The 17,078-nt window shown below is 45.1% G+C and overlaps 1 protein-coding gene and 1 long non-coding RNA gene across 2 annotated transcripts in view; both read right to left on the bottom strand.

Annotated features, from left to right (window-relative positions):
* RPS6KA1 (ribosomal protein S6 kinase A1) overlaps nucleotides 1-13,713 on the bottom strand; it is a 97,917-nt gene extending 84,204 nt beyond the window's left edge. Inside the window, 3 exon segments of the mRNA XM_083511915.1 lie at nucleotides 10,707-10,824; nucleotides 10,827-10,857; nucleotides 13,286-13,713. Of these exon segments, the coding sequence (XP_083368041.1) occupies nucleotides 10,707-10,824; nucleotides 10,827-10,857; nucleotides 13,286-13,420 (284 nt within the window). The 5' untranslated portion in view covers nucleotides 13,421-13,713.
* Nucleotides 8,883-9,490, bottom strand: LOC310710857. The gene is made up of 2 exons (XR_014528279.1): nucleotides 9,459-9,490; nucleotides 8,883-9,359 (listed from the first exon to the last, which is right to left on the bottom strand). It is a non-coding gene; the product is annotated as an uncharacterized lncRNA (long non-coding RNA).
* Nucleotides 13,714-17,078: the final 3,365 nt, after the last annotated feature.

Raw genomic sequence — 17,078 nt, 5'->3', positions numbered from 1 at the left:
AAGAGGAAACAGGTTTGACTGTGGTAAAGAAGGTGAAATACCTAGGGGTTTATTTAACATCTAAAAATCTGAATTTGTACAAGGATAATTATGAAAAATGTTGGTCAGAAATTAAAAAAGATTTAGAAATATGGTCAAATTTGAAACTGTCAATGCTAGGCCGAATCGCTGTGGTTAAAATGAATGTATTGCCTAGAATGCTTTTTCTGTTTCAGACCTTGCAGATTCTCGACAAGATGGAATGTTTCAAGAGGTGGCAGAAAGATATTTCGAAATTTGTCTGGCAGGGCAAAAAGCCCAGAATTAAATTCAAAATTTTAACAGATGCCAAAGAAAGAGGGGGTTTTGCCCTGCCGGACTTAAAATTGTACTACGAGGCAGCAGCTTTCTGCTGGCTGAAAGAATGGATGCTCCTCGAGAACACTGATATCTTGGATCTGGAAGGTTTTAACAATGCTTTTGGTTGGCATGCATATCTTTGGTATGATAAAGTAAACAGCGCTTTTAAAAATCACATTGTTAGGAAAGCATTGATTAATGTTTGGATAAGATACAAAGATCTATTGGAAAATAAAACCCCTAGATGGGTGTCACCAGTGGAGGCCAAAGCAGTGAAGAGACTCAATACGGAGGCCGGATGGCCGAAGTATTGGGAAATCTTAGAACAGGATGGAGACAAGTTCAGACTACAAAGTCAGGAGAAATTGAAGCATAAAGTTGGAAACTGGTTTCAATATCGTCAAATAATGGAATTTTTTAAACAGGACAGGAAAATTGGTTTCCAGGTGGAAAAATCAAAATTAGAAACTGAACTGTTAGAACCCAATACTAAGATTTTATCTAGAATGTATAACTTGCTGTTGAAATGGAACACACAGGATGAAACAGTAAAATCTGCTATGATTAAGTGGGCTCAGGATGTTGGACATAACATCATGTCAGCTGACTGGGAATGGTTATGGAACACCGGTATTAAATTTACGGCATGTAATGCCTTAAAGGAAAACATTATGAAAATGGTATACAGGTGGTACATGACCCCAGTCAAGCTGGCAAAAATCTATCATTTGCCTGATAATAAATGTTGGAAGTGTAAAGAGACTGAAGGTACCTTTTATCACCTTTGGTGGACTTGCCCGAAGATTAAGGCCTTCTGGGAAATGATCTATAATGAAATGAAAAAGGTACTTAAATGTACCTTTCCCAAAAAGCCAGAGGCCTTTCTTCTGGGCATTGTCGGCCAATTGGTGACAAAGAAGGATAGAACTTCTTTTATGTATGCTACAACAGCGGCAAGAATACTCATCGCAAAGTATTGGAAGACACAAGATTTACCCACTCTGGAAGAATGGCAGATGAAAGTGATGGACTATATGACATTGGCCGAGATGACAGGCAGAATCCGTGACCAACGAAAAGAGACGGTGGAAGAAGACTGGAGAAAATTTAAAAGTTATCTGAAGGACTATTATAAACTTAATGAATGTTAAAAATGTCGTGGTTTTCAGAAACAAGGGGATACAGGGATATATGGTTAGAAGATAGAAAAGGACTAAGTTGACAGAGATTTGAAAGCAATAATTGGGAGTTGCTAGTTGAAGTATGGACATTGGGATGCAGAGAGGGGGGGTATGGGGAAGTCCAAGAAAAGAGGTTTATAAGAAAATATGTACGAAACTATGCGTGTTTGTTTGTCATTTTCATTGTTTGTTTGTCTTTTTAAAACGTTGTAAAACCAATAAAAATTTTATAAAAAAAAAAAAACAGCCTAGGAACTCCTGGGCACGCAGCCTAGGGCACTGGCCTGCAACTGGTGGGTCAGGACCCACTATTGAGTCACAGCCTGATCTAAGGTGAGCTGTAGCAACAGCACTACCAAACCAAAAATATGTGGTTAAAATAAAAGGATCTGCTGGTGGGTCCAGGTCTGAAAAGGTTAGAGCAGCCTTGTAAATAAGCTCGCAAACATTACTAACCAGGAAAGAACAAAAGTCTTGCTACAACACACTTATTTGGGCTAGCCCTCTGGAAATTGTTAACCTGTGAAAAACTTTATTAGCAGGCCGGCTCTATCATTAGGCAGAGAAAGGCAGCTGCCTCAGGCTAGAGTTTTAAATATAACCTCTTCAAAATAACACTACCGCTGTGCCTTTCAGTGCTCCACCCTAAGGTTCACCTTAACAGAACAACACACACACCCAACACACCACCCACATAAAGCACTGATCAAGATTTGCCTTATCTCTGTCCTAAATGAGACTGAGACTAGGAGCTTACAGCATCGCCTCCAGATTCTGCATGGCAGCAAGCACACTGCAAAGCATTAAAGGAGAACTGTCAGGGTTCCTTGCAACCAGAGCACCAGTATGCCATTTGCCAGTCAGCCATTAATCAGCCCAATCATATGGGCAAGCAGAAGGTCCCAAATTCAATCCCAGACATCTTCATTTAAAAGTTTCAGAGAGCAGGGTAAGAGGAAAGCCTCCCTCTGCCCGAGACCCTGGAGAACCACTGGTAGCCAGTGTGGAAAATGCTAAACTTGAAGGATGGATAGTCTGAATTCTTCATATGCTCATGTTCCCCCTTTGGACCATGATACTGCACTAGCTCATTCTTGTGAATTACAAAAGGACTGGAGAGCCACCTTGGTATCCTAGCATGGGTAAAAGATTGAGAGACCCGCGACACAATCTTCACCGTACATTTAAAGCACTCATACCAATAATGTTGGAAAATTGTAGCTTGTTAAGGGTGCTGAGAGTTGTTCCCTCACAGAGCTGCCATTCTTACAATGCCCTGCCTGGCCACTCTAGGAAAACTCTCCACACCCTTAAACTACAGCTCCTAGAATGTTTGTCAGAAGCCATGACCATTAATGTGGTATAAGAGAAATATATTATACAGATGTGGCCCTGGTTTACAGGTACAGCAGAATGAGAATCCTGAACTGGCAGAGAGGACTGTGCCACTTAAAGCACTACCTACCTTCATATAGAAACAGCACAAAAACTCCTGGCAGGTCAAAGGGGAGCAAGGCTCTGCAGAGCATTACCGTTTTATAATGTTCTACTTGCAAAAAGTTCCCCCCTGCCACATTGCAGGGTGGGAGAATTCAGAAGTGCATTCTGCCTGCAGTTGAAAGTGGTGTAAGTCCAGGACCAGCAGCCCAATACATTTTCCTGCCTGAGGTAAAGGGCAAGATAGCACCCTCTCATTCTTCATAAGAAGCCAACTAGATTTGCTGTCAAATTTTTCTTCAACACTGACAATGCCATCCAGTGAACCAGCAGGCAATGATTTTTCTTATAATAATTATTATTAGTCACCCTTCACCCTAAGATTCCAGGGCAAAACAAAAACACAGTATCAAAAACAGTTTATAACAACTTAAGGTAAAGGTAAAGGTACCCAGTGGCGTAGCATGGGTTGTCAGCACCCGGGGCAAGGCAAGTAATTTGCGCCCCCTAACCCGTGGATTTGCGCCCCTAACCCGTGGATTTGCGCCCCCTAACCCTAACCCCCAGATGTTGCGCCCGGTGCGGCCGGCCCCCCCTGCACCCCCACGCTACGCCACTGAAGGTACCCCTGCCCGTACGGGCCAGTCTTGACAGACTCTAGGGTTGTGCGCTCATCTCACTCTAGAGGCCAGGAGCCAATGCTGTCCGCAGACACTTCCGGGTCACGTGGCCAGCGTGACGAAGCTGCTCTGGCGAACCGGCACCAGAGCAGCACACAGAAACGCCATTTACCTTCCCGCTATAAAGCGGTACCTATTTATCTACTTGCACTTAAGGGTGCTTTCGAACTGTTAGGTGGGCAGGAGCTGGGACCGAACGACGGGAGCTCACCCCGCCGCAGGGATTAGAACCGCTGACCATGCGATCGGCAAGTCCTAGGCGCTGAGGTTTTACCCACAGCGCCACCCGCGTCATAACAACTTACAATCACAACTTACAATCACACTTATAACAACTTACAAACTTATAACAACTTACAATCACAGAAATAAGGTGGGTCCTAAAAAATATATCACTCGTGTCAAAAGGCAGCATAAAGAGATGCTTCGCTGAAAGCTGTATAATGAAGATACCGGAAGTACCTCTATGCTGAGGGAGTTCCACAACTTAGAGGCTGCCACAGATAATTCCTTATCCTGGGTCACTGCTACCCCCAAACTTCTGAAGGCAGTGGAGCAACCAAGATGGAGCAAGCAAGTGGAGCAAGCCAATCTTAACACCCAAGATGGTTTTGTAGGGGAGGAGTTAGACTTCCCTTGGTCACTCTCTAACATAGCCCATCTTTCCATCTCAGGCCTCTACCACTGCATACGCCCTAGGGAGGTCACTTGGGTGCTGCTAATGCAGCTGTTTGACTTCACCCTCAGAAGTGCACTCCATTGTCTCTAGAGACAGATGCCAACAACAACTACTTGCATGTGCAGACCAGGTGCCTGATGAAGATGCCTGATCATTTGACCAAGGACATATTTAGAACCATTCCACAGGTTTTCAGAACAGCGCCTTTCTATAACAAAGTAAAAAATGCAGGGGCTGGCACCCTACCAATCCTGGTTTGCGGGACTGTCACCCAGACCATTCCTAGGTGACAAGCCAAGCTACACCATGACAGACAAGAACACAAGTTCCCAGTCTCAAGAGCAAATGTGGGTTAATAAGTTTAGAATGTTTGACTAAGGTCCAAAACGGAGGTACAAATCCCCATTCAGCCATGAAATTCACTGGGTGATCTTGGGTAATCTTGGGCAAGTCTCACCATCTCACAAATTAGCCCACCTAACATGGTTGTTGTGAGGCTAAAATGGGCTATCCTGATCCCTTTAGTTGAAGAGTGGGATACAAGTGTAACACATAAATACCCAGGACACAATTTCATTAATTTGGATGAATCACTGAGCCCTACTCAGCCTGGCTCACCCTCCTCACAAAGCTGTAAAAGCTTGCATTTGCATTCCTATGATAGAAAATGAATTCTAAATATATGGATTGAGAGTTATGTGGGTTCCTTGCCTGAGATATTAAAACATTACCACTTTGGGGTGGGTGGGGAACCCTTCAGTGTGTTTAGACTGCTAACCTGCTGCTTCAGAGATTTGCAATCCAATCCCCCTCCCCACTTTCCACCTGCCTTTCTAATTACATCAGATCTTACCACACAGCTGTTTCAGACAAGCATTAAATAAACTCTATCCGAGTCAGGCCTGGAAGCCTCAATTATTCATACCTTTGGAGCAAAGCTGGAAGTTGTCCTTAAAAATAGTTTGAGCCAGAAGTTTTGAGATTTCTTCTTTTTAAACAAATCCACAAGGATGCTATTCCTCAAGGGGGCAAAGTTACAACAACCTTGGTGTGGCAAGCTAAGATCAATGCAGTGCATTAATGCCTCAACCTCAGGGCAGAATGAATAAAATCCCCTCCAGGATTCTTAATGTTCAGACTCTTCCTGCTCTGCTTAAAGAGAATAACTCAATCGTGTCACGACAACTGGAAGTCTGCTTGTGGGCATGTTCAACCGAGGATCGGGAAAAGCAATCCTCTCTCTTCCTTCCCGCCCCCCCCCCCGCCCTCCTTCAACTCTTTTCCAACCGGGGAAGGAAAGAAGGAAGGAAGTACCTAACCATTAGCTGCAGGTCTCCGACGTAACATATAAAGCTACACATTGATCGGCCCAATGATGCGGGTTGGGTTACTTTTTAATTGCAGGAAAGAGCTTTTTCTGCAATAGTTTCCAGGAGAGGCAAGCAACCGCTTTCATTGGGCCAAAGGACAACGATAACGAAACTTATACGTACATACAATCAAAGAGAATCCGACCCGCTTCTTCACAGATTGTGTGTCAACCTATGTAGTGACTTCTGCATGTAAGGGGCGGGGGGGGGGGCGCTCGACACACTGCCACCCGCTCCCCAACTCACAGCAGCCCCACGACCCAATCCCAGCCTGCAAATAAGAGAGCTGGAACACGCGCGCTCTCGGTCCTTTGCGCGGAGGCGCAACGAGGCGACAGGCGCAGACGCCACTCCTTTGCAGGCAATCCTGGAAAAAAGTCACCAGGAGACCTTCGCCCTCCGAGGGAAGGCAGGCAGGCGATGCCCCACCGCCGCCTCCTTCGACTCACCTAGCGCCCCTCTCCCTCCCTCCTCCGGAGCCCCACCGCCACCACCTCTCACCTCCGCGTCCAGCTCCATGTCCACCAGCTCCATGTCGGGCCAAGGTTCCGCTCCCAGCTGGGCAAGCGGCATTGCGGCTGCTTTCTCGGAGCCCCGAGAAATGCTGCAAGTCCGGCTAATAGGGGATCTCGATCTCTCCTTCCTCCGCCTCCAGCCGCGCTTCAGGCTTCTTTACGCGCGCTGCGGCGGAGCTGCGAGTAGGGCGGCCGGGCAGTCAGGCGCTGCGCTCGACCACTGCCGCCCTTCGCCTCTCGGCGCTGCGGGCTACTCGGGCGCCCGAAGACTTTCTGCGCCGCCGCTTGTTTCCCCCGCTCCACCAGCACACTCAGCGTCGGGCTCCGCTCTCCCCGGGAAGGAGGAGCTGGATGCCGGCCCCTGGCGCCTTATTGGCTGCTCGGCCTAGCGGGGAAGGAGAGGGTGGCTCCTCCTCGACTCCGGCTGATTCTCCGGCCCAGCCCGGGGCCCGCACGCTCCGGGGAAGGGCGGAGAGGAGCAAGAAAGCCCACCTCCTCGCAGCTGCTCCAGGTAGTAGTACCTCGCTTCTCCGCAGTTCCTCCTCCAAATGCTCCCGCCGTCGTAAATTCCCAATTAAGTCATCCATCCGCAATCGCGGCCGCCGCTCTGGCGTCTTCATCCTGCTGCGTGCGATCCTAAGCATGCTTGGTAGAAAGTCCGTTGCCTGCCTCCTGCCCGCCCATCCACATTAGATATCATGGGACTTACTTCCGTGTAAAAGGGCCAAGGAGTGCGCTGTTAGTGGCAGTTCGATCCTAGCTAAACCGTGTTTGCAGGAAAGCAAGTCCTGTTGAATTCGGGGGTGGGGGAGACACTGGGTGTTACTCTCAAGTAAGGAATCTTAAGTTTGATAACCGCGTAGAGCCAATTACCAGCATTCATTCCCTGTTAACTACCACGTTTTTTAATGACTAAATGCATTAGCCTGCAGTCTTGTACAGATTTACCTGGGAAGTCATTCACATTCACATTCACAGGGGACTTTTAAATAGACATGAATAGGATCGCACTATTCCTGTAGGGCAGCCTTTCTAGCACACTTCAGCTGGAGTTTATGAGCTGTAGTCCAAAGCACCCGGAGGGCACCAGGTTGGGGAAGGCTGATGTAGAGCTAGGAGAGTGCAGCTTGAAGGCCACATGACAATGGGTGTGTGTGGCCAGTGGCAAAAGTGGACAAAATGAATGCAAATTTTGCCTTTGTGCAGTAGGCTAGTTTCTACAAACACTCCTCTCTCTCCTCTATCCAGGCAAGAAATAGGCATTATCAGAAATCAAAGAGACATTCTGGCCAGGTGAAAACACTCAATGAGAATGGCAAAGCAGGGCTGGTGAGGGGTGTGGCTTCAGAGAGGGTGCAGCCTGTGAAGAGTCCCAAGAGGCCTGGCAGACCACATTGGGGTCCTGGGACCTGAGGTTCCCCATTCTTGGGCTAGGATCATGTAAAACAGGATCTGAATCCCTGCTCAGTCATGAAGCTCACTGAGTGATCATGGGCCAATCAGTGTATCTCATCTTAACCTGCCTCAGAGGGTTATTGTAAAAATGAAATGAGAAGGAAAACAGCCGTGAATCCTACCATTTCCCTGGCGGAATGTTCTTGAACCCTGATAATGCCTCATTGCTTGCTATCCAGCCTCAGGACTTGTCCCCAGAATGCCATATTTGCCCTGCTGCGTGCCCTCCTTGTGGTTTTGCCTGGCTGAATGTGTTTTTGAATTGTGCAGATGATTCATTGCTTACCCCCCCCTCTCTGCATGTGTACAAATCATTAACTTTTGCATGGCTGCATTGTAGCCTACTGTACAAAGGTAGGAGTCACATCCTTGTTCTGACCACCACTGGCATGTGGATCTTGAGAGGTGTCATACAAGGATATGTGGGTCTCAGGCTGAAAAAGGTTCCCTATCCCTAAGTACCCCCCCTGGTTTTCCTCTGAAATCCTAACACGGGGGTGGGGTGGGTGTGTTAATCCTCTTTGACTTGATGGCCACACTCACCCTTGGCCAACTATCTGGAGCATGCACACCAGTAGCAAATGAGACCATCCCACATTCACACACACATACAACCTCCGTAGCAGATGCATGAAGATCAGTTCAAGAGGGCAGTTTTTGCCCCCCCCCCATTCATCACTTTATCAGTCTGATGACCATAGGTGAAATTTGCATTCCCATCAGGGTGCTGGGTTGGGCAGAGGTGCTTAAACCTCTTTGTCCATCAAAGCGGTGCATCTAATTTATTTGTGCCACCAAACCTGGTGGGGACTTTGGGGGCTATTAAGAATATGCTTGGGAGGTGGCAGAAGTTAGCACCCATGCACTAAGGACTAGAAGCATGATAGGTCTTGTGGAAGGGGTTACCCTGTATCTATCCATATTATTGCAGTCACATGCTTGCTTTCCCAAGTCATGAAACTGAATGACCACCACTGCCTTTGAGCACCAAGCAGACTTTATATGAAAAGTATTTCCCACAAGTTAGGGCCCTTCAGATTCTTGGAATGTGAAATGCTGACTTATTTTTAAAGAGGCATGCCATGCCAAAGCTTTGCAAGGCCTGGACCTTCATCAATATTTCTAGCCAACAGAAGTGGCCAAAATCTCTTTGGTTTGGTTATTTAATTGCTAGGGAATTTCTGACCCAGAGGTCAGGACTGCCCACTGTAAATGTGGGAAATGTGTTAAAAATAAAACAGCTTCCTTTTTATTTATTCAGAAGTCACCAGATAGGTAGGTGCACAGTAACCAGAAGGAATTGCACCACTGCGATGTCAAGGTCACAGTGGGAGGTTAATGGCCAACATCCACAGGGATCATGTGTGCAGCATGGCAAAGCATGCCCAATGCAATTTAAAAACTGGAGGAAAATCTCTGCTGTTCCTTCTTCGCCCCCTCATTAATAGACTTGCTGCAAGTATTTCATCCCAAGGAAATTGGCATATTGACAGCATACCTGACAACGGTAATGGGAAATTAAAATATCAGTAGTTTTAAATATCTTAATTTAAATTGCAAGTGAAGTATGACACCCTTGTTCTGGCACATCAGAACAGCATTGGTGCCACCAGAGCAAGACCTAGGGGCAGAAGACTAGGGCCCCACTCAGCAGAATGAGCTGGAGCCCCCCCCCCCCAAAAAAAAAAATGTTGCAGGGCTGGCTTATTACAGTTCTGAAGCAATACAGACATTACCCTCTGAAAATCCTCCCCACCACATCCAAGAATAGTATTAAATCTGTAAGTCTAATATTATGTAACTGCATCACTTCTGAACAGTGCCAGAAGGACCATAGAATCATAGAATCAGAGAGTTGGAAGAGACCACATCGAGTCCAACCCCCTGCCAAGCAGGAAACACCATCAGAGCACTCCTGACATATGGTTGTCAAGCCTCTGCTTAAAGACCTCCAAAGCAGGAGACTCCACCACACTCCTTGGCAGCAAATTCCACTATCAAACAGCTCTTACTGTCAGGAAGTTCTTCCTAATGTTTAGGTGGAATCTTCTTTCTTGTAGTTTGGATCCACTGCTCTGTGTCCGCTTCTCTGGAGCAGCAGAAATCAACCTTTCTCCCTCCTCTATGTGACATCCTTTTATATATTTGAACATGGCTATCATATCACCCCTTAACCTCCTCTTCTCCAGGCTAAACATGCCCAGCTCCCTTAGCCGTTCCTCATAAGGCATCGTTTCCAGGCCTTTGACCATTTTGGTTGCCCTCCTCTGGACATGTTCCAGTTTGTCAGTGTCCTTCTTGAACTGTGGTGCCCATAACTGGACACAGTACTCCAGGTGAGGTCTGACCAGAGCAGAATACAGTGGCACTATTACTTTCCTTGATCTAGATGCTGTACTCCTATTGATGCAGCCCAGAATTGCATTGGCTTTTTTAGCTGCCGCGTCACACTGTTGGCTCATGTCAAGTTTGTGGTCAACCAAGACTCCTAGATCCTTTTCACATGTACTGCTCTCAAGCCAGGTGTCCCCCATCTTGTATTTGTGCATCTCATTTTTTTTGCCCAAGTGCAATACTTTACATTTCTCCCTGTTAAAATTAATCTTGTTTGCTTTTGCCCAGTTCTCTAATCTGTCAAGGTCGTTTTGAAGTGTGATCCTGTCCTCTGGGGTGTTAGCCACCCCTCCCAGTTTGGTGTCATCTGCAAATTTGATCAGGATGCCCTTGAGTCCATCATCCAAGTCGTTGATAAAGATGTTGAATAAGACCGGGCCCAAGACAGAACCCTGTGGCACCCCACTAGTCACTCTTCTCCAGGATGAAGAGGAACCATTGATGAGCACCCTTTGGGTTCGGTCAGTCAGCCAGTTACAAATCCACTGAGTGGTAGCATAGTCAAGACCGCATTTTACCAGCTTCTTTACAAGAATATCATGGGGCACCTTGTCAAATGCCTTGCTGAAATCAAGGTAGGCTACATTCAAGTAAAAGGCAATGCATTTACACTATAGTATTATACAAAAATGGAAATAATTCAATTGTCAAGTTACCTGTAGTGACTACTCAGGATCAGTTCCAGGGAATCAGGTAGGAAACCTTGGCAGATCGGAATAGAATTTGTGCCTTTCCTCTTGCAAGCAGTGAGTAGCAAATAGCCACTGCACTTACATACATGTAAGTTTTACGTAGAGGAGTTGAGGTCTACAAAAGAAGTGGGGGGAGAGAAGCAACATTGTGGAGTGTTCCTGTTCAAGATTCCAACTAGCCATGCCCTTTCCCACAGTACTCCATGCCATTCCCCTAAGGGCTTCCATCTCTCCCCCTCAACAGATGCTTGCTGTTGTCTGCCCACTGAGCATTCAGGCCTCCTTAGGCTGTCTCTGGAACTCTCCCACTGCTTCTTTTTCTCAAGTGTTTTTGTACTTCTGCAAACCTTGAGGTTCTCCTAAGCCTGCCAATCCCTCTCTCTTGTGCATGGATGGTGTTGTGTTGGTTACATAAGGATTAGCTCTTCAGAGAGTGAGTTGTCACAGATTGTGCTGTGTTTCATTTCATTGCCATTTGGCCCCACTTTCTTCTTCATATCAATGTGTATCTGTGTATCTGACTGCTAACTAAGGATAACACTTCATGCACCTGGCAAAGTTGGCGCTAGTCCACCAAAGCTTCTGTTCATCTTTAAGGTGTCGCAAAATGCTTTAATGTGTTTGCTGTAACAGACTATCCCCTCTCTAAGCAACCTGTTACTGTGAGCTTTGCAGGTTACAAATGTTTTTCTCGTGTTTCCATTGTTGCTTCTGAATGTGTAAAGTACTGATATGAGCAGAACGATGCCAGTTTGGATAGCTACATCATGACATGCAGAGAAAAGAGGAATAATGCTGCCGGGGGGTGCCGTTTCAGTAGCACCTTCCCTGTAATGAAATGATGATATGCAATGAACCTCTTGTAGAGCTTGTGTTTGCTTTTCATGGAGACGAAAATGAACCAGCTACAGCAATAACTAACAAAAAAAAAAGAAGAAGAGGGAACACAACAGGAACATTGCTGCCATTCACAGGCACGTCTGCTCCTTTGATGTGAACAGAAAGGAAAGAACGGCACTTGGAGACATCAATGAATGCAATTTTTAAAAAATGAAAATAACAAGTGACACCAGCTGCTGCCTCTGGAGCAAAGTAAATGAAATTCCAGGATGGTATGACTTTAAACAAAAATGCAAAGAGTGAAGGGTCATATAAATCAGTATGCTTGGCAATGCCTTGTAAATTGTTGATGTGAAAATGACAGTTGATAAAATCATGTTGGAGAGTTAACAACAATAATTTCATCTCCTGCTTTTGAGTTCTCTTCCAATTTCCCACTCTAACATATACAGTCGTACCTCTACTTACGTATCCCTCTGGATACGGAATCTTTGGATTAGAGCCACGGCAAACCTGGAAGTGTGTACTTCCGGGTTTTGCCGCGCACGCATGCGCATAAGCGCTCAATCACGTCATGCGCAGAAGCGCACCTCTATTTACATAATTTTCGGGGTGTGAATTAAGTTTGTATCCAGAGGGTCCACTGTAAAGCATATTGAAAAAGAGGACAGGGGTTTGTGCACCTTTGTTAGCTGTGTAGAAGAGTAGATTTCAGTGGTGTACCACCCCTGTAAGGCCTCACTGAGGATGGATGAGAAATCACCAGTCTCCTATTTTTATTTTAAGACATCTTGCATGATGTAGTGATGATGTGTGTGATTATAAAGGAAGAAGCAACCTATCTACTTGTGCATATTTCACCATTCAGAAAATCCTGAATGAGACACGTTAGCACTGTACAAAGAGCCCTGCTGGATCATACCAAAAGTCCATTTAAGTACAGCATCATACCACTCGCAGTGGCTAACCAGATTGCTTCCAGGAATACCGCCGCCTGGACAGGAAGGCAGTAGTCGTCTCCAAATGTTGACTGCCTCAGCAACTGGTATTCAGTGCAGAGGTTCTCTGTTTAGCCATGGTGAATGTGATGGCCTGGTGCAAAAAAGGATAGGACTCATGCACCTTTAATTATAGTGTAGAAAAGGGAATTTCAATAGGTGGTGTTTGTCTGACAAGTAACACCTGCATTATCCTCTCTTCTACATACCGGTAATTATTAAAGGTGCAGGAGCCCTGTCTTCTTTTGCACCTGGAGAGCCTAAAACTGGTGACTAATAGCCATCAAAAGACGTAGGAACATAAGAACAGCTTGCTGAATCAGGCCAATAGCCCATCTAGTCCAGCATCCAGTGACCAAACAGATGCCTAACATATCCCCCATGATTCCCCCTTTAGTACTCAATACATCACATTCTAAAGCAGGCTTCTTCAAACTCAGCCCTCCAGATGTTTTTGGCCTACAACTCCCATGATCCCTAGCTAGCAGGACCAGTAGTCAGGGATGATGGGAATTGTAGTCTCAAAAAACATATGGAGGGCCAAGTTTGTTCTAAAGCAAAGGCAGAGAACCCTTTTCAGTCCAAGGGCCACATTCCCTCATGAGCAACTTTCCAGGTACCACATGCCAGTAGTGGGTGAGGCCAAAGCCAAGAATAGGTAGGAACAAAAGCAAAAGTGGGCAGAACAAAAGATATGACTATTACCTTTGTAGAGCAAGCTTTGTTATTGGCATCCATCTGTTTCAGGAGACAATGGAGGAGTATGCCTTTGGAGGTGAAGTCAATCCATTGGAGTTGCATTGCCTGCTGTAGTTGTAGAGACTGATACGGGAGAGACATGTTTTGTTGCAGCTGGGGCAAATGAAGGCATCCAGTTGTGCTGATGCAGGTGTACCACGGCAATTCTTCTTTCTATGCTTCTCCCAGCAGTCATTCCTCCCCTAGTCGCTGCTGTGGATACACGATCTGACTGTCTCCACGCACAGGAGCAGGCTACATTCCATTTACAAACATCTCTCAATCCAGGCAAGCCAGAGGTATTATCAGAGTTCAAGGACACATTCCAGCCAGGGAAACGGATTCAAGAAAGGAGTGGAGCAGAGCCTGGAGAGAAGGGCCTGACAGAGAGGATGGGAGGGCAGCATTATATATGTGGATCAGATATTTCTGTGCACTAAGAATTCCCAACTCTTAATCCTAAAGAAATGGGAAGATTGATTGGCTCTTACAATAGGGAGGCAGAGTTGGTGAGGCTGACTTTGAAATGGCAAAACCTGACCAAGTTATATTTCCCAAACCACTAGTTTCTAAAGCAAATGAAGTGTCACATTCACAGTCTCGGTATCAGAGGAGAGAGTCTAAGAAATTAAAGTGGCATTGCTGAAGAAATGGCCTCTCTTCCTGGGGAGGGCAGGGTCAGTTTCCTAGCTCATTTTCCAGCCCGGATAATAATTACTGAAATCCTCTGAAACATTCAAAAATGCATTCCCACTGCATGTGATTGATGCTATCAGCAAGCAATATTTAATGCCGGAAGTCATCCAACAATGGGGTTCTTGTTTACAGGCCCTTGGCATTTCACCACTGAAAATAGGTATGCCACTTTGACGAGCAAATAAGGTGCTTCCACAAGTGGAATAGCACTCCTTTAATGTGTTTCATGTAATATATCACTTTTAAAATATCAGTTTCTCAGCAGAACCAGAAGCAAAAGTGGGCAGAGCAAAAGATGCCAGGAAAAGCACATGCTTACATTTGAATGATCAGGTCTGTAGGTCTTCTGAGAGAAGGAGCAAATACACAAAATTACTATTGCTTAGGTTGTAGAATCTGCTCAGTCTACAAAAACTATTATTGGGATAATTATAAGCCCCACCTAAAACATGTTTGAATTTCCAGTGCCATCTGGATAACCATCAAAAACAACCAGTTGTTCTTCATGCTGTATAAGTTGCAGGAGTTGCAACCTTTGGATCCCATGGTACGGAAGGTATGTGGGACCATCACCTGGCTGAAGCTAAACAGATCTAGGCCCAGTAAGTGTCTGGATGTGAGAACTTCCAGAAACTACATATATGCCATCTTGGTCTCCAGGATGGAAGAAAAGTAATATCTAAACATTAAGAAAAACAATAAATATAATAATAGAATCCAGCTATCAAGGGCAGGATCTAGGGACAGATATTTCATCCTTTGAATTTCTATTTGGAGGGGAGGAAAAGTTGTCCTCCTGATTGCTGACCAAAACTTGGGGGGAAATCGGTCCAAGAACTGGGAAAACAAACCCCTAAATTGAACACATGAAAGTGCCTTTTCCTGAGTCATACCAGGGATTTTCTCTATGCAGACTACATGTTCTTCCACATACAGTTTATTCATGGTTACTCAAAAGTCAGTCGTAGGTTCAAATGGTACGGGCTCCCAGGAAATTCTATAAAAGACTTTAGTGAGTCTCTCATAAGTTGAAGCTTTACTTCCCAGGCCCTTTCCACCAACATCTACTCCTGTACTGGCATATGGTTCTGCCTAAATATTCTGAATTGTGGGAAAGCTCAAGAGTTGCTTAATGAGAAAAATTAAAAATCTGTGTACGTAATTATTCCGGGTTTGGGGCACATTCCTTGTTGTCTTTCCCCAACTTCATTTGTCCAGATGCAGAGTGAACAGTTCTCAGACTCTTAATATACATATACTCTCCTGCTAACAAATAACTGGTTCTTTTTTTTCATTTTCCAATTCTATGGCACAGGCACGGCTGTACATGCGTACCAAAAACATTGCCATGGATCACATAATTCATCAGATGTACAAATCCTGTGCAAAGAATAAATTGTACAAAGCCAGCTGCAAAAACCCTTGAGGGAAAATGTTGTGCCTGATTTAAAAAAGGAAGGAAGTACAGTATGACATCCCCAGTGATGTCTCCAGCTTAAGGCAATCTATTCAGCAGCCTGAGGCTGCAGATTTAAACAGCACCAATTTATTTCTTGACCTGTCATAGATTCTGTGGTGCAGCTTCTTGCAGAAATTATTACACCGGAATCTACTACAATATGGTTATTTTAGGGAGGTTTGTTCCCTTTTCATAAGTTTTAATCCATTATTGAATCTCTTGCTTAAAATCATAGTCAGAGACAGAACCCTTGAAATATGTGGTGGTTTATTCTGTGCTGGAAAATGTTTTCAGCTGTGTTTGATCCATGATTGCTTATGATTGGTAGCTTGTCCAAACAGCAGACCTGAAGGAGTGTCTCTACACCAGGGGTGTCAAACTCAAATTCATCGGGGGCCGCATCAGCAGTTTGGTCACCCTCAAAGGGCCGGTTGTATCTGTAGGACTATGTGTCCACTCTTTATTATCATAAATTATTGTCACTGCATTCAATTATTACTGTTTTTTGTAATAACTAGCTATGAAAGCAGAAACATAGTCAGAATAATGGCAAGTAGATATTCAAATGTGCTCAATATAAAAACAAGTGGAGGTTTCCTGAATGCATGTAAAGTGGAGGTTTCCTGTGTAAAACGGCCAGCGCCGCTAGAGGGCAGACGTTCTCTGGCTTGTAGGCTGCCGCGCATGCGCTGAAGAGGCGGCTTTCTTGTGTAAAAAAAAAAAAAAAAGTGAGAATAAAAGGTGAAGGCTGGCGGCCGGCGGCGGCTAAACGGGCCACATGACGAGGTCTGGCGGGCCGGATTCGGCCTGCGGGCCTTGTGTTTGACACCCGTGCTCTACACCCATCGCTCAGCCCAGACACTGAGGTCCTCCTTTGAGGGTCTCCTAGCTGTTACCTCACTGAGAGAAGTGAGACAGAAGGCCTTCTCAGCAGTGGCACCCTCCCCGTGGAACACCCTCCCATCAGATGTCAAGGAGATAAGGAACTACACAACTTTTAGAAGACATCTGAAGGCAGCCCTGTAACAGAAAGTTTTTAATGTCTGACGTTTTACTATGTTTTTATATGCACTATAAGCTGCCCAGATGGACGGGGTATAAATATTATTATTATTATTATTATTATTATTATTATTATTATTATTATTATTATTATTTGTATACCACCACCCTCTGGACCACTCATGGATCACCCCAAAATGTAATGCCAAACAAACAAATGCATGGATTGCTTTGATTCCCAAAGCATTTTGATATGTTAAATATTTATCAAAGAGGCAATCTTACTCATTCTTAAAACATGATAAGGCATGGCTCAGAAAACTCTTATAGCAGCTATCAACTCAAGAAGGTTATCTGAATCATGAGAATGAAAATGTGAATTTTCTAAATAAATAGTTATTCTTTTCTGCCAATTAGTGCTAACATTTTTGTAACCCAGAAAGAACTTGTCTTGCACAGCAAATGATTTGCAAGTGGAAGGCGAGGGATGGGAAACCAATGGCACTCCAAGTGTTGTTGGACTTCAACTCCCAGCCAGCATTGTCAAGGTTCAGAGATTATGGTAGTTGTACTCCCAACAGCATCTGGAGGGCACCGCCACAT

This window comes from Podarcis liolepis (genome assembly GCF_965112155.1).
Source record: "Podarcis liolepis genome assembly, chromosome: 7".
Classification (NCBI taxonomy): Eukaryota; Metazoa; Chordata; class Lepidosauria; order Squamata; family Lacertidae; genus Podarcis; species Podarcis liolepis.
This window is presented reverse-complemented; position numbering and strand designations above follow the sequence as displayed.